This window comes from Ostrinia nubilalis, chromosome 18 (assembly GCF_963855985.1).
Source record: "Ostrinia nubilalis chromosome 18, ilOstNubi1.1, whole genome shotgun sequence".
NCBI lineage: Eukaryota > Metazoa > Arthropoda > Insecta > Lepidoptera > Crambidae > Ostrinia > Ostrinia nubilalis.
This window is the reverse complement of record NC_087105.1, coordinates 964865-983683: the sequence shown is the minus strand read 5'-3', so window position 1 is coordinate 983683 and position 18819 is coordinate 964865. Positions and strand designations below refer to the sequence as shown.

Here is an 18819-nt window from a genome sequence, read left to right as displayed (position 1 = left end):
TCTTTATTTCAGAATCAATTTATTATTCTGTAGATGGACTACGATAATTATAAATTCGCTGTGTAAGACATTTTTTGTATGCTACCTGTTTATAATAAGCTACGTATGTTTTCCTAATCAAGAAAATAACATAAAAAAAAAAATTATAGTGGGTTTTATTGTCTTCGAGAGGCTCAGGTCCAGATAGAAATTATCAACACACGAAACACTTTAAATGTAGAGCTGCTAACTACTTTTGAGGCATTTGGTGTTTCATTTCTCACACCAAAACAACAAAAAATGAACCATTTCTACCGAAACTAGTACCTACATCCGCCATTGCGTGATCCTTGTCAATTAAGCTAAAGTGGCAACTTTTTTTCATGGCAAATATGAGGTAATTTTTGTGAAACACATGACGTTTCGCAACGATAAGCGCCAGATATTATTTATTAGAAGACCTGACTAAGATTGTTGATTTTCACATTGTTGATAACCAGGAGATGCAGCAGTGGGAACGAGAGGTGGGAATAGCCCCGTGCTATCTTATTAAAATTGCAATAAAAATGTGTTATTAGTATCTAGCTTGCATTAGTAACACAAACCAGTCGACCTCACTCTGATTCCTTACCTCCGTCATCGAAGAATGAGTCGGTCATGATCCGCGGAGACCGCGACCCATCTGGCACTCCTCGTATAGACATTTTCACTTATTTCTCACTACATACACAACACTATATTCATACAAAACTTAACAAAAATACACTTTAAATAACATTAGATGCGAGTTGGCGCTGCAAATATTTGTTGGGAAATAAGTATAGTGATAATACTTATAAGAGGTGTAATGGCGGGTAATGCAGTGATAATCAGTAATAGTGATTGATGATGTGTGCCGATGATAACGGAATAATGTTTATTTGTCTATTTACGGGTTTTGTATTATTCGAGTACCGAGTAACTCGGTAAAAACATAGTTTTGAAAAAAGTTTAGGTTGCTCTAGCTAGACTGTCGTCAGCATTATTATGTACTTAGGACCAATTAAGGCAGTGTTGAAGTAGGTAAGACGATAAGGTAAGATTGTCTTTAGATTTGATGGAAACCAGAAACTTTCAGATTAGTTGAAAAGTCGATGGTGGGTGACTCTATCAAACCATAAATAAACACTAAAGCTCCTTTACTATTGCTATTAGTTAGATAATTAACTTATTGGTCTACCTACCTATTCGGTGTTTTAATGATAATTATAATAGTGGTTTGAATTTTTTCAGAAACTCAGTGCCTGAAATTAGAGTACCGTAATAAACAGTGCAAATCTACTCCAACTGGAAAATAACACCGTCACTTTTAAAAATTTACTGTGATCTGTGTGTCATCATAAACACAATAAATCACTCTACAATCAAGACAAAAAGAGCTACTTAGAAACAACGGCTAAAAATATACGGTAAGCAAAATCTGGCAGTTCCTTTGGATATTTTTTACATCGAAGTGAATCATGATATCGTTTGCCAATTCTGTATTTCACAGCACACTACAGTTTCAAAGAGAAACATATGGGATCAATATCCGACCCAAATCCTGTAAACAACCTGAATTCGAAACGTTTAAATCTGCTGCTGTTTACGTGTTTTTGTTTCTTGAAAAATGTGGACGACTTCGCTGTTTTTAGTTTTATTTCGATTCCATTTAATTTTAATATTAATATGTGGGTATACAGGATGGAATTTTGTAATGCCACCTGGAGGGAAAGTACTCTTAATATTGTAGATAGAATTTTTTTCTCAAAAAAAACATTCCTTTATTTTTGAAAAGAAATAGAACTGCTTTCAAAGATTTTTAAAAATTTGCTTGCCACACCCGGGAATCGAACCAACTAAAATCTGTTAAAAATTACACCCCGTATTTTTATTACATCGATCGTTAGGGTTAAGTATAAGGATGAAATCTCTCTAACAAACTTGATAAATCAAATGAAAGGATAACCGGCTATTTCTCATCGCCACGGTTCTCATCGTCACCTTCGTGGCGAATTTTATTTCTAACTTATTTCAATTTTTTTTAAACAAAAATTGTAGCGCTTGATGTGAAGATTGTATTCTCAGTAAATCAGTCAAATAGTGAGTCTCGTTTGGAAGAATTTTTTGATGCCACGAAAGTGATTCTGTACTTCACAGCAATATTTTTTTCAAACTTCACTACTGTAAATGACTCTTTTAAGTGTTTATAAAACATATATTTTGTCTTATTTTCATAGATAAATAGCAATAACATAATATAAATAGGTACCTACTTAAATACGAGATAAAATTTTACCGATTACGTCACCTACTAAGTTACAAGATTCTACGCAATTGGTTTTAAGGGTGACACTGGTGGCATTCTGATATGCTAAAGAAGCAAAAAACGTATTATCAGTACCTCAATAAAAAGAACTGATTATCAGTCCCTCAACAAAAATATATTTTTTATTTAGGGCAGAGGGCCTCGCATTTTTGTTGTACAACTTTTAACTCAAACTTCAGATTAAATTTATCTTACAAACAGATACACACACAGTCACATATACAGACATACATACAGTCACACAGACAGACAGACAACAAAAATACGAGGCCCTTATTTATTTATTGATGTAGTGATCTCTACTTACCACGTATAATTTATTAGTTATTAAAATATTGTAAAAACATAAACACCAGTCACTATATTTTAAAATAAACCAAAGCAAGAAATCACTTTCGTGGCCTTAAATCACCTTCGTGTATAAAACACCACGAAGGTGATGCCACGAAGGTGACGAAAATTTTAGTTTTTTATGAATTATCCTTAAATTTGAATTTAACGGTTCAAGTTGAATACTACACAAATAAGTCTAACATGTTAAGTGTTCAATGGCAAAGTTTCAATTAAATTGTTTAAATATTTGAGGTAGAAAATATTGTTCAAGCAAGCGACGGTATGTCTATGGATAATCACAAAAAGTTACGTATTTTTTTCGCGGAGCGACGATCGACCTATCTCACCTCCCCAATGGTCGAAGCGCGACTGACGTTAACCGAATAGAACGCTGTGATTGGTTGTTGGTGTTCGGTTTAACGGCAATCTTGTATTATTACTCAAAATTTTAGGTACCTAAAATCGTGTGACCAACGTATTTCGCTTTCTCAATTGAAAATAATTATAAGAAGATATTTTTTTGACTATTGTGTAGAAAGTATATTTAATTACGATGATTTTAGTATATGCTACACACAAATTGAATGAAAATTGTGAATGCAGTAACCAAATGTTTCATTGCAACCGAAGGTGTGACACGATGAGAACGCGAAAAATGACCCCGTTTTTTATCGTTTCATGTGATTTTTTCGTATTATTTTTGCTTCTATTACGATAAAATTTATTTTGTATGTAGCTAAATAGATATTTTATCATCTGATTACAAAGTTATTGTTCTAACTTATACCGTTTATGAACTATTATTGTGTGACCATCAAATTTGAGTGTAAATGAGAAGTACCCAACCATGAAATCTTAAATTATTTTAATTATGTACAGAAAATTGTATGGCGTGGTAGAGAATTTTCGAAAATCTTTGAATGCAGTTCTCTTTCTTTTCAAAAATAAAGGAATGTTTTCTTTCAGTAAAATTTTCTATCTGCAGTATTAAGAGTACTTTCCCTCCAGGTGGCATTACAAAATTCCACCCTGTATATTCGAACCTGAAATGCCTTTAAAGACACAAACATTGATAGAATTAAGACAAAACCGCCTCTACATTTTTTGTCACAAAACCTGCTCTAAGTAAAATTTATAAAAAAAAATTTCCTTGGACATTTTACACTACGCTTCTAGTCCCAAACTAAGCAAAGCTTGTACTAAATAAAACTGAAATTTGAAATATTTTCTGGAGAAAAACTCTTTTCAGGACCACAAGTCATTTGTGTTAAAGAGAAAACGTTTATAACGTGTCTGAACTCTATGCACAATAGTTAAGTATGTACAAAGAAGCTTGTTAGTAGGTGGTCTAATTAATTTGGACTCAAAATGACTGCCTACGTCCGTGGGATTTGAAGCTTTGATGGCAAGACCAATAAACAACAAGCGATGTCTGCAGTTTGAGGTCGATAGAAGACCAATAAACAACAAGACTACGTCTATCTGCGGTCGGTCGGCAAGCGTGGCTTGTCCATCCTATCTAAGTAATTACTCCGTTTGCAACACAACTAATTAATTATTGCATCGGAAGCACACGACGTACCGTATTATAGCGATTACTCAGCGTGCGCACTCTCTATTTTCGTCCGCCGCCCACTCGATCGCCGCGCCAATGTCAAAGACCTACTGATTTATTCCACAAAGTGTTTTGGACTCTCCATTTCCCGGTGCAAACAAAGACTTGTGAATTCACTGATTTGGTTCCCAATTTTGGTAAGGATATTTCAGGTTTAAGCCTAATTGACCTACCAAAAGAAACACCGAAAGTAGGTAGGACAACCATTATACTCGTAGTTCTGTTGTATCTGGTTGTAGTTTGTAAATTGTAAGTAGTTATTGCGATACGTTTACTTGCCTAGATCAGAGGGAAAAGGAGTAGTTTAACAATATCGATTTTCATTTTCTTCAGCAGCTATTGCGAATCCATAAGATTTAATCACAAGAATCTGTCTTATCAAGCAAGATGAAAAAACTTAATCCCATGAAAAGGAAAATTTTCATTTTCATTACTTGATTTCGGGAGAGCTGAAGCCCCTGTTAATAAGTAATATCAGTACCTAATATCAAACCATTTTATGAAGTCTGTAAGCACGGCTACAAAAATACAGTTTTTTTCCGATCCACGTGCTCAACAAAACCAATTGTTAGATTGCCTTGAGGAAAATAAGTTCTGGTCCATTATGTAGCCGGCTTTGTCAGCCATGAATAACTCTTGGCGCGTGATTTTATCGAAAACATTCACCAAATCGGAGAAATAACAAAGCGAAATGTTTCAGATTTCCGACGAATGAATCATGGATTGGCTATTGTTGATACATAGTGGGTACCATTAAGTATTCAGCGCTACTGTTTGAATGTCAGTCAGAATACAATACCCCATGAAAAACTAAATATCGTACTCACTAAGAGGCAAAGCATCGATAAGGGTGAATATCAACTCGTTTTTGCCTAATTCCGATGACGAATTTTCATTTCCACTTTCCAAAACTTTTTTGTGGCAGTAAATGACTTTTATTATTCAATGATATGGTAGAGATCAACATATTATTAAGCAACTCGATTTTTGTGAAACATTGTCCTGTAAGTAGTGAAAACGATTCTTTATTATTATTTTCATGATCATCCGGCAGTCGTTCTTGAAAGTTTTTCAGGTAATTTTTCAGAAAAATCTAGCGTTTCGACTTTAGCAGGGTAAACTGGAACAGATAGTAATTGGAGCAGTTCGAAACTACTTCAAGGTCTGTCTTTTCAACAAGGTCGACGTTAAACGGTGTTATGTAGATGAAGACGCATGAAAGGACCATTCAAACCTCAAGGTCGAAAAAGCTTTCATACTTTCTGAGAAGCAGCAAGGAAAGTTTATAAAGAGCATTTCTTTGAAACAAAATTCTTGGGACAAGAAAAAAGATAACATCATTCTAGATGAATACTACACAAAAATGAATAAGCTGTATCGTGTTGTTTTCAATATTAATAATGTTCTGTTTCATAAATAAACTAACTATGCCATCTTATACGTTGACGGGTGTTATGTAGCAGAGTCCGTCTGATCAATTTCACGCTCACCACACCTCAATGCCACCGTCCACGACGCAAATGCAAGCATCAATTACACTTCAGCATTCAAAGCAACATGAAAACGACACCTGCGCCTCATAAATTCAGGACTGGAATTTTCCAGTGTGAAACGGAACGCGCCAACTCACGTCTAACGTCAAAACTCGCGCCAAAACTAACCTCCAAAATTAAAATTTACTTTTTTCACTTATTAATGCACTTTTTGAATATTTTTCTCTGAAAAATACTAGAGAATGTTATTGTACGAATGTTGGGACGTAGACTGAGCACGGGCTGGCACGGGCGCCGCTCGGCACGCTTTTGTGTTTAGCACAATCATGTCGCGATGTCGTCACGGCGTTCTATTAAAAACATTGTTAGTAGTAAGATTAACGTGGGTAATTCACGTATATAGGCTAATGTTTACCGTAGAACAAACTAAGGTCATTTTCTTTCTGCTAGATAACACAAATGAACAATAATTTATTTCGGGGAAAAGGAAAATTCCGTTCATTTCAGTTCCTAGAATACCTACGCTAACATTCATCTAACATTGTGTTTCAGGATTGAAATTTCTCTAAATTGGATTGAAACAAGAGACGAGAAATAAGACCTATCATTTTCTTTTCTACTCCAAATTAGATTGTCTACTAAACATTGCTAATACCTTTGTAAACTTTGGTTCTTATGAACCTAATTTTTCCTAACCGTATCACAAAGAAATTCAAAGTAACATAACGAGTTTTTCTCATAGAATTTCCCAACAATTTTCCGATCGCGATGCGTTTTTCCGAGTAGATATGGCAAACAATAGTTAACATTACCCTTTTATTATACTTTAAGTACTTACTTCATATCTTGAGACAGCATTCTGTTGTTGCATGATCATTTTTATGGCAACTGAAATTATGAACGTACGCGGCACTTTGGAAGCGTGTTTACTGAAATAGCTTCGACCTGTCTCGCCGAGGGCAACAGAGGGCGATGAACGACCACAAAGGTGATGGGGTCGCAGTCTCTCACCTACACCTATACCATATTAGATAACAAGCAAATTTTCCATTGCTGAGAGCGCAACTAGGGTTGCCAGGTCCAACAAAAGCCAGACTCGGTGCTTAATTTGGCCGTACACTTAACCTAATTTGGCCGGACAAACCTAATTACCGGACATACCTTTTTTAAGTGAGTACTATCATCAACTATCATCTTACTACTTTAGCCGGACACCTGGCAACCTTAAGCACAACCGCAACACCATTAATTACGAGTAATAGATATGACGATATACTCCATCGCAGTAATGATAGAGACAAAATACATAAAGTAACTCTTTCTGAAAATGTAAAAGCGAAGACAAATTATATTCTAGAATATTCATTATGCTGAGCACGTCGTTGTTATACACAAAATCATTCCATGTCTAATTGTAGAGACATGATGATATGAGTCAGTGGCGGGGCAAGACCTAAATTTGATGTGGGCAAGACAGATTTCGCGAGGCCTTGTTCTGTGGCGACCTGAAGACACAGAATAAGTAATAGTACAGGTACAGAAGGATTACTCCGCAAGACGATTTAAATAAATGCGAGTCTTGCTACGATGCGATACAGTGGAATTCAGCTCGCACAGCACTACGTACCTACAATTTTATTCACCTACAAGTTTTGTCTCTTTCTATCGCGTGCCTCTGAACTCTTCTTACGCTGCTAGGGTTGCTATGCTGTCTAGTGAAAAAATAGAATTAATCTACATACTTAGGTATTTGTAATGAGGTACGTATGTAGGTAAGTATTAGTGTTATTTTACCTTTGTAAAAATAACATTTTAAATACCTACTTAGGATAAAAAAGTACTTATTTTAATACAATGTCTTCATTCATACCTATTTTAACATAAGACAAATAAATTAAACATACCTAGGTACTATCACAGAAGAAAGAATGACATCATACCTACCTACTTACTACGCAACTACGGATTTTATGAAATAATAAAAAAAACGGGTCTATTCATTGACAGTTTCTGATTTCTTGATTCAGTGATTATTTTTAAAGGAATTTTGCGCCAAAGAATAATGTTCGTCACTTAAAGCGTGTTGTTGCTTAATTTTGTGTCTGATTATGGCTGAATTTGTTTGGAAAAAAAAAAATTTATCTACATTGTTTAGCTATCAATAATTTATATTATTTAATAGTCAATGTTTCAAAATTTTTGATGCGCGAGGCCCCTTGTTCCGCGAGGCCGTAGGCGGTGGCCCACGTCGCCTACGCCTTACGCCGTAGAGCAACAGACAAAGCTGAAAACGCATCATATTTTGTTCTGGGGACTCTTCGTATGCATGTTATCGGACGTTAGCTATTAGTATTTTCCCTCTTTCCCTATCATTCGGGAAAATCTAGGATAGATATAAGTTTACTTAACTAGGGTTAGTAATAGTAACTTTTAGTAATAGTAACTGTTGGGAACCGATAGGTGGACCAACCTCTTTTTGATAATTGTCTATGTTTTTTTACTTTTTTTATTATTTTTAATACTTTTTGGTTTTTAGTTTTGAAAGTATATGTTTTTTGATAGCCGTCAGGGCATTTAACGCAGAAATACATCTTTATTCTGTCGGCTGTCCGCTACAGTAACTTTTAGTTAGATAGTTTTTAATAGCACTGAAATACTTTTTACTTGTAATAAAATAAAGTTTTGATCCAATATTACCTGTAAAAGTACTAATGTAGATAGAGCACAATCAGTATTTTATCATTGTCAAAGACCTGTAGAACAAGAAGTCAGACACTGGAAATATTCCGTGTACAGTCCGCATAACGTAGTGTATTCAAATTATTTTAACTGGTTATAGTTCCTACGATCTATTTAGAACACCACGAATATCACGATTGAATCTCTGATCAAATGTTTCCAGTATTTTTACCTGTTATTGGCACGAGGCCAGCTATCGCTTCACAGGTTTAATTTTATTAGAATGAAATGAGACATAATCCTTGCCAGATCACAGATGTACCGGAGAAGATTTGACCCAAATTGATTCACAAAAAATCTCTAGATTGATTTACTTTTAAACTTGTTTATAATAAAACACATGTGGCGTGATAGGAGCATACACCTACGTACGAGTAGGTACCTAGTATAGCGCTGACCTCAGACTATAACACGGTAACTATGATCTTAGGCGTTGACTGACTAAATCCTAAAACTTGGGAGAGGTTTTGACATAAGCTTTAATATTATGATCCTAACGTTATTAGATAGAAGTGTAAAAAATGGTTTGTTTGTAATTTTATATCGCTGGCTTACAAGTCAACGATCTCTAGCTCTACCAATGTGGGTTGGTGCCTGTAAAGGCCTGCCAATAGATGTGACTTACATCACAAAATCTGGATTCGTAAAAATAAAATCGCGAAATAATTCGAAGCCCGCTATCGTCCTGTTCACTCCTGAGTCCTGATATGCGTTGTCCGTTCAAAACAAGTTTTCTAAGACGTAGCCAATGCCCAATGTAGAGATAGGTCACACTGAGCTGCGCGTCGCGCAGTTGCGCCAATCCTGTTTGTTGACTGTACCCGTTAACCTACTTCTACAAAAGACGCACAGTGCAGGACCGGAAGGATTTGTTAGGAGGGAATGAATAGAAAGTTCAGGAATGAAGTATTTTCATACAGTTCAATTTTCCACGGAGCTGCAGAGTTACTGATTTGACGCAGAAATCTTTACTAGCACAATTGCGTTTCCCACGATACATCTTCGTGGCCTTGCACTGTCCTTCCTCATACGGATTGTCAAGGGGAACAAAATATAATCTTTTGTGTCTCATCTAAGACGTATTTGTGACCCCTATTGAAACGTTTGGGTATTGCTGGGGTGACAATAATAAGTCGGTGGGGGCCGCTATCGTCCTTATAAATGATGTCCGCTCAAAACAACGTTACTACTGATCAATTGGCTGTCTGTCTGTCTACTGTACTACAAGGGTACTTCTTATCAAGGCAGTCTATAACCCATTGGGGGTCATAAGCATTTTTTTAAGGATCAAGCTTTTTTTTTATCTGAAATTGCAAAATTAGATAACTTTTCAGCGATCACGTTACAAACAATTAGTATTTACAGGTGTTATTGCTGTTTCTAGAGCAAACGGGGCTTTGACGTAGGAAAGAGGGGACTGCTACTTATAGCGAGAGTCATTCATATTGTTAAAATTTAGTAGGAGTAAACCATAAAACTACTCAGTTTCGCGATTGCATTGAGAGTTAGAAAGTTCCGTCAGTTGGGTACAAAACTGTAAGTTTTTCGACTTCATCAAATCGAATTCCACAAGGAATTAACATTGCGTGAATCGTTTTCAAAATAAAGGCCTGTGAGCCACAAAAGGCTAGGCGTCTAGAAAACAGACATCGCATCAGACAGGGGCCATTTGAGTAAAGCTCTTTGATATAGGTTGTAATTTGCTCTTGTGTCCCTTGCTCAAAAATAATTCGGGTCACCCTGGTTCAGTACTGATAACTGGTTTTCCTACAATGGGTATTGTTTGCTGTGGTTAAACGCTTGCGGTGCTTATTACGTGATTTTATGGAAAAAACCTTGTGAATTTATAATCATTTGTATCTTTTTGGTCGGCTCTTTGGCGGATATCGCGATAGGTAGAGCAGGGCGTTTGTAAAGTGCGCTATCTTATCCTTATCAGTTCTCACAGTCACGATATCTAGGTAAATGAAATAATTGTTCTTCTTCACACACATTCCAATAATTATTGAAATATAACAATCTAGGTAGTTTTAATCGATTCTAGGCGGCAAAGGGAACACCCCCAGGAAGGTAACTCTGAATGCACAAAAAATCTGCGTTATAATCCTGAAAATTTGGTCTTTTCAATGAATTATTGCAGACAGTCGGAAAATTATTAAGCGGCATTGTCCGCCCACGAGTTGCTTATCTATAAGTATATGAAACAGCTTATCTGGCTGGTAAATATTTCTCTGATTATTCAGCTTGAACGTTCACAGGGATTTCATTGTAAAGCCTGTAACTAGTTTGGTTAATTTTATAGCGAAATTAGGGACCTAACTTATTTTAAAGTCCGTGACTAGCATAGCGATGCAGTCTGGTTAGCGAATCACTAGACTAGACCAAAGGGTACCTAAGTAAGTAGCTAATTATGTTTGGGATGATGTTCAAATTAATTTTCGCATAATAAAACTTAGAGGTGAAAGTTTAGTTCCCTGAAGGACTCCATCGATCTTTCTGAAATCCAAAGCCTTTTACAAGATTTTAAGTTTCACATGAATTTCCTACGTATGTACTCGTACCTAATTCTTTTTTTAAGAACACCAAAAGAAGGCCTCAACGTTTCCTAACAATTCAGCCAGTTCAAAAAGAAGACGAATGAGTAAGTAGTGTAGTAGGTATACATTTTATCACATACACAACACACGTTTGAGACTTGCGGCAGACGGACCCGTCAGCTGATGCCGTATCGATCCGAGCACCCGGCGCGTGGGAAATGGGCGCCTTTCCCGGTTAGCAACCGGGGCAGCAGGGGCTTTCCGAACTGGCAGGGTTATTATAACACCGCAGTATGGTGAGTGGTGTGAGTAAGCTGACCATAATAAAAACACGCAATAACGCATTGTTATCAACTACCTACCTTAGATTTGAATTTTATTTCTGCTTAACTTTTATCTGATTGAGCTGACAGATCATCTGTTTCTGCATTTATTAGGGAATCAAGGATTAACATCTTGGTGTCTTTTACATATGAAATCATCATTACAAATTATTTATCTGGATTTTTGTTTGAATTTTCCATGGTGCAGATAGGTTTTCTGTTTATTATCTAGAAGGTAGGTATTTTGTGTTGTTTGCTTCGTTATGGCGTGATAACAAAAAGGTAAAAATGTATGTGATGAGTAACACGACCTTTGTTGTTAAAATTTTCCTTTAGATACTAATTAACAGTCAATACCTACTACATCAAATATAATTGTAAATAGAACGAATAAGTCTAAACTGAAAATGCCTCAGTCGTAAAAAAATTGTTCAGTTTAGCTGAATTATTATCCAAGTTACTATATTGCAAAACCGAATGTTTTATTTACTGTTTGTGCCTACTGAGCCGCCTAAACAAAACAATCCTGCAAAATGTAAACATGTGTCGCCACTGACCTATTCTCTTGCTCAGGTGCGGGGTGACAGCTCTTCCCTGGTCCTCCAGCTCCTCCTCCACGTCCACATCGAAGGAGAACGGGAAACTCTTGGTGGAGCCCACGAAGCCGGCCGCCATGACGCACGACACCTCCGACCACGCGGCAGTACGCGTAGCTACTGACTGCTAACTAAAGTGCGAAGTCACAGCGCCTGGAGCGCAGGGTTACCAGCCTGCCGGCGTTTATCTTGATTGGTGAAACGCAACATTGTAGGTTTACCTTAAGTTGGTACTTGAATTGCTTCTAAAGATACCAAGCATTCTAATAAACCACACCTAATGTAAAAAAAGAAAAAACATTGAATGCCAATAAAACTATATTTTGTGTTTAATACAATAACAATTTACTATTCTAGGAACGAAACAATAAATATTTTTAATAATTCATCGTTTCAACAAATAAACCGTTCATATAATCGACTTCCGAGTTCGCGATACTTTTCCAATTCATCGTTTTCCACCCAAGTTGCTTTCCATACATCTAAATTACCAGTGAGCTTCTCCACGAAAATTGACATTATCACTGCCAGACCGTAGTTCTGTTGGCACGACAATCCCTTGAAGAACCGTCCGTCCAACACTCGTGCCCACTTGTAACTCGAATCCGAAGACGAAGTCGTATAACGTTCATTCAAAAATATCGCCACTTTCATCCAAGACGCCGCAGTAGCTTCGCACCAGGTCGCCTCCATCACCCTTGTCACACTACCATCTTCAATTTCATTGCACAAAGTTCGAAGCAGCTGTATCAAATTAAACCCATATTCTGCCGTATAGTTTAAAAGACCGTTAAATATGATATAATTTATGTATTTAAATCTACTTAAATTTTTCGATAATAATACGAGTTTAGCGAACATTGTGGGCGTGTTACCGTCTCTTCGACGGAAAGTCCTATAGGCTCGCTTGAGGCAGCGCTTGTGCGGTGGAGAATACTTCGAGAGCCCGCATTTGATACTGTGGCGAAGTAATCGAAGAAACTTTTGACTGTAGAACGTAGAAATGAGATGTTTGTAGCCCTTCGTAGTAGCACGCATCAGCACCAAAGCTACCACAGCAAAGAACGATTTCAGTACTGCTCTGGAACGTGACTCTGAATCCCATCTATTAAGTAATTCATGGCAACATGATATAAATGCAGCATTTTCAACAGGGCCATAAGTCAGAATTTTATTTTCCTTCGAAATTGGTTTCTGGGCGAAATTTATATTTTCCGGCAACTCTATAGGTGGACTGAATGGTTGTGGTTCGGGTTCCATATTCTCATTGATTGGCTCTTCGGAAATGTTACTATTACCATCATCATCATCATCATCATCATAAACATTATTTATTTCGTTGCTGCTTTCACTAAGGTTGTCTTTATTTCGGTTAGCTGTAGTCTCATCCTCTATTGTAAAATCTCCTTCATCATCATCATGATCATCATCATCATCTAGGTGAATGTTTTCGGTATCGTTAGAAATACTTACAGGATCCTCAGTAGAGTCTACAGACTCTGGGTAAGGCGACTCCATCGGCTCTCCTGTGCTCTGGACGTCTTCCTGACTGTCGTTCGTCGATCGGGATTGAAACGCATTTTTTTCTTCGGGAGTTAAAAAGAAAGCCATACCGCCATTTGTAAACATTGCGTCACTCCATATTTTTTTTTCATCATACGGAGATACCGGCAATATGGACAAAACAGCAAATACTAGGTCGTCCACACCTATGCCTTTTTGGACTCTACCTCCTAAATAAAAATCGAGGAACCGTTTTATTATATCTTTTTGAACTGATAATATGTCCGTGACAGATAGTGGAAATAACTCTTTAAACGCGATCTCTTCCAATCTGTCCTCACTCCATTCAAATGTAGGGTTCTCTTCATTTTCGCCACTCATGTTACTGACTGAAAATAAATAAATAAATATATATGAATAAATAAATTGAATGGTAGTGTGATAATATAAAAAATATTTTATATCTATCGAAAACCCTTACAAACACAAGGTACCTACGTGTATGTATCTCTGCCATTCCTAGCTAGACTATTATGTACCTACTTATTAGTAAACGTGTTTAATAAAATTAAAGGTTACTTGTTTTAAGTAGGTAGGTTAGTTAAACTCGTATATCCAAGTAAAGTTAAATACTTAGGACCTAACTATTTACATTTGTTAAGACTGTCAGGAATTTATGCATAGCTTGCATTAAATTTTCTCTGTCTGATGAATATTTAGTTATAAGCTTAGGTAAAGAAAGAGGTTCTATCTACATATAGGTAGGTAATGCGTATTTGCATTAAGTCCGCCATTTCTACAACTTCACCATGTGCAAGAAAGATACAATCAAAGAAATAAAAATTATTTAATAAAATAATAGTAGGCTAAAAGCTATAAATATAATTAATAACCAAAGTAGGTACCTACTTATTGAACAAAGTTGACAAAGTCGGATGTTTCATGTCAACGCGAGAGAGGCGCGACGCTTATCAACGTGTTTGCGATAAGCAGACTTTCAAAAGCTCCTTATGAAATTTTTATGTCAAAAATAATGTTGTGGCTGAACTCTTATGAAATTTAGCTTAATATACCTATTATGGCAAATTACTACGTTACTGATAGATTTGAGAGTCACCGTTTAAGTAACTAACTGGTTTAACTCAAAAACTTTGGTATAGTAGTTATGATGTATTGATTTTGATGGTGTTATGATGTGTTAAATTAAACCCCTGCATATTATAAAATATGGATAAATCTAATAAGTAGGTGTTACTATACGGCTAGCACGAAAAACTTTCGAGTTCAAATCGTTAGCGTACTCGAATCGCCATCAAAAGATTTAGTAAGAAAACTACAACAGCGCCCTTGTGAACGTGTCATAAAGTGAACTTAGTATGAGATGTGGTTGCACGAAACTTATTTTGAGTATCAAAATTGTCCCGTTATCATTTAATTCGAAGATTAAGTATCGAATTTTATCGAGTACGCAAACGATTCGAAGACGAAAGTTGTTCATGCTAGAGGTAGGTACTCACATGGATTTTTCTTGTTTCAAAACCGGTAAGTAACTTCCCATAAATTAATTAATATTAAAAAATAACAAGTGATACTAAGGATAAGGTAGGACTACCTGCACAAAATGTTACAGACTACAGTAATATCAAATCATTAGGTAAGTATACAGAAACTGAGATACGAGTTACACAAACGGACATGAACCGCACACTGACCACCACGTAATCAGCAAAGAGTATTGTTCATTCATTAATAGTCGTGTTGCTCGTGCTTCTCACCATTACCATTACAAAATTAACTCTAACAATACAGGATTCCCCGAATTTTAGTGATGCCATTCTAAAAAAACGTTGTGATCCTAAATGACAGAGGAAATAAAAATAAAAAATGAAAGCACATGCACATTAAAAACATTTTAAGAATCCAAGTTTTATTCTAATGAAGCAAATAAAATAAAATTCAATAAGCAGTGCCTACTACTCCTACTAGTGACCTCTACTGAATCGCCTGGTTAATACTTACTTTATGATTAACTTCTATAGACGGATCGTTCCACATCAAAACTCTAGATGGCGTTAGTCAATTTATTGCAAAAATATTTTGGTTTTATCAAATATTTTACTACATACATAAAACACCTACACATAACCTACATAAAACAACAGATAATATAATACTTTAAAATTAAGTTGCTAAGTTCGCATCTGTTCGCTTATTAGGAAGTAGTTATTTACTTTTACATTGTTACTGCTTGCATACCCTATGAAACATTTCCACTTAAGAGCGTTGTCACATTTTTCATGCAGAAATCGAGAATTTGGCAGATTTCGAAATGATTTTAGTCATATAATTTATTGTTATAGCTTCTTTTGACTTATATCATCGTAATTATCATACGTTTTTACGGAATGTCTATTGACAAAATCTCGTTCAAATTGGATTTTTGCCTACGAAAACAGCGAATTTCGAAAGCCCGATTTCCAGGTAACTCGCGAAGGCACAACTTTGAACTAATATTACAACAAATTCATTTCTAAGTAAGAAGATATAATGTATTCATTAGAATAAGCATACCCTGAAGAAGAAAGTGTATTGAGAAAATTTTGATGTTTAATTCATTAAAATGCATTTTTATCATGTCTAAGATAGTCAAAATTCGAGAAAATTACTGCAAGAAAACAGGTCACATCTCATAATCTAAAAGTCATTTGGCAACATAAACTACTTTATACTTAAGAAGAAACATAGTACTATTATTGTGTGAAAAAGAAAAAATATCTATCTTCAATCTTCAAATGAAAAATTAATTTGAAAATACTATAAAATCGGGTGCATCAAATGGCATAAATCAGTCGTGCTTTGGCACTCGTAGACGCCGGGTCTATGTCAGTTGACTGCCCACTGACGTAAATGCGTCACGCGTGATTTTTTCGTAAATTGTAGTATGATTGAGTACTTTTGATCCGCAAGTATTTTTAATTTATTTGTTTAGGTAAATCGGACTTGTAATTTCTTTCTTTTCAAACTTTTTATTATTTTACTTACAGAATATGGGTAGAATAGATAAAAGATATTATTATGGTATCTGTTTGGTCAGGAAAAAATAAATGACTAATAAAAATTTTAACAGGGTGTCAAAACATTAGTCTATGCTATTTTGTTTCTACCAACATAAAATATACTCTTCCTTACTAATAAAAGTTGAATAGCGTCTGTATGGTCACACAACGCTTCGTCATGTTTTTCCGAAAGTTCAATTACTGACGACTGAATGAAAGAAATTGGTGCGTAACTATTCATCTGATATTAAACGTTTAGTAATAAAGGGGTAGGTCAGGTAAATGGCAAATCCACCAGCGGTCGCTCGATGACACTTAGACAAATAGTTTTATAAAACGTCAACTAAGTTGGTTAGGTATTTGTATTGTAGATACTTATACACAAATGAACGTATAAAATGAGTTTATTTTTAAAAGTATAGGTACAGGGTGGAAACGATAAGTGATTTCACTTGATTTTTAAATATACAAGATATCGAGAAACTGTTTACTGTTTCTGTAAGTGCTTCATGAGCTCTTTAAAACAATAACAATAAATAGGTCAAAGAATAAACTGGATCTATGCGAAAATTCAATGTTTCCGAATTTCATACTAAATGTATGCCGCCAGCCATACCTACCAGAAGCCATACCTACCTATTAGAAGTGTTAATTTTTTAAATTTAAAATTTAATTGAGTAATATATAATAATCAAACAACAAACTCGTAAATTGCATTCTTATTTAAATTATTTACGGAAAACATGATTTTAGGTTTAACTTGCTACAATATCATCAAGAGATACTAATTAATAAATACTAAATAAACAGATAAAGGGGACGGCATTAAGGCACTCAGAATTCTCAGAAACCATTGATTTCGTGTTTGTTTGTAAGTGTATTAAATGTATGAAAGCTGGAAATATAGGTTTTTTGAATAGATTCAGTTCGTTCTTAAACATAATTATTATTGATGCCGTTTGCTAGGTCTCATGAAGCACTTTTTCAGTAAGTAATCATTTGTTCGACATCTTGTATACCTACTATAAGAAATATTCGAGTGAGATCACTTATCGATTATTTTCGTCATCCTTATTTGTATTAAATTTAATTAAAATACACTAAGGCTGAGATGCACCACCTAACTTTGACCCTAACTGACAATAACCGGTGTTTTATGTTAGACAGATTTTTGACATCCAAAATTTTGATGTCAATGTTAAAGTAAGACGGTGCAACACGGCTTAACAAATGTATCGTAGACAGTACTTTTTATTTTCTTCATAAATCTTTCTTTTCTTTGTAAAGCTATCTACAAGCTTTTATTTTCATTGACATCTGGAGTTGTAAAATCTTGCAACTTAAAATTGACTTACTTCCCGTTTTCCCATTGAGCTGAAATTTTGCATGTCTACACAGGCATGCAAAATTTCGTTTCATTTCGCACTAAATAATTTAATTTACACGTGTTTTCATGCGATGGCCAAGTCAATATATTTATGTAAAACGTTAATGATTTCTTCGACTGGACTTGGTATTACATGGATCTCACAACTTTTTACCGTAGAACAACTGAGTAGTGAGACTTGGTTTTTTGACAAGTATTGTTTTTGATGGGTTTGTATTACAGAACGCATGTGTACCTAATGGGATAACTGTTTAAAAACACGATTAGATAAATTTTGCTCTATGGATAAAAATCTTAAAGTTACCTCTGATTTTTTAGCATTATACGACCGTGGTTTATAATAATAAATTCTATAAAATCACAATGATATCAGTATTTACCTCTTTGATTTCCTGACTTGTTTAGATTTACAAAAACTAAATATTTATTATTAACTTTTAGATAATAATGTGAATGGCGCTTACGATGTTTAGTTACGAGCTCTTTGATGGACACAGATATTATACAGGGTGGAATTTTGTAATGCCACCTGGAGGGAAAGTACTCTTAATACTGCAGATAAAAAATTTTACTGAAAGGAAACATTCCTTTATTTTTGAAAACAAAGAGAACTACATTCAAAGATTTTCGATTTTTTTTGGAAAAGTCACTACCATACCATACAATTTTCTGTAACATAATTAAAATAATTTAAGATTGCATAGTTTTCCTTTCATTTGATTTATCAAGTTTGTTAGAGAGATTTCATCTTTATACTTAACCCTAACGATCGATGTAATAAAAATACAGGGTGTAATTTTTAACAGATTTTAGTTGATTCGATTTCCGGGTGTGGCAAGCAAATTTTTGGAAATCTTTGAATGCAGTTCTATTTCATTTCAAAAATAAAGGAATGTATTCTTTGAGATTTT

The 18819-nt window shown here is 35.1% G+C and overlaps 1 protein-coding gene across 1 annotated transcript in view; it reads right to left on the bottom strand.

Annotated features, from left to right (window-relative positions):
• The window catches only part of LOC135080475 (AMP deaminase 2), a 44482-nt gene extending 32385 nt beyond the window's left edge, over positions 1-12097 (bottom strand). The window contains exon 1 of the mRNA XM_063975110.1: positions 11924-12097. Coding sequence (XP_063831180.1) covers positions 11924-12041 — 118 coding nt within the window. The 5' untranslated portion in view covers positions 12042-12097. The remainder of the gene's footprint in view (positions 1-11923) is intronic.
• Positions 12098-18819: the final 6722 nt, after the last annotated feature.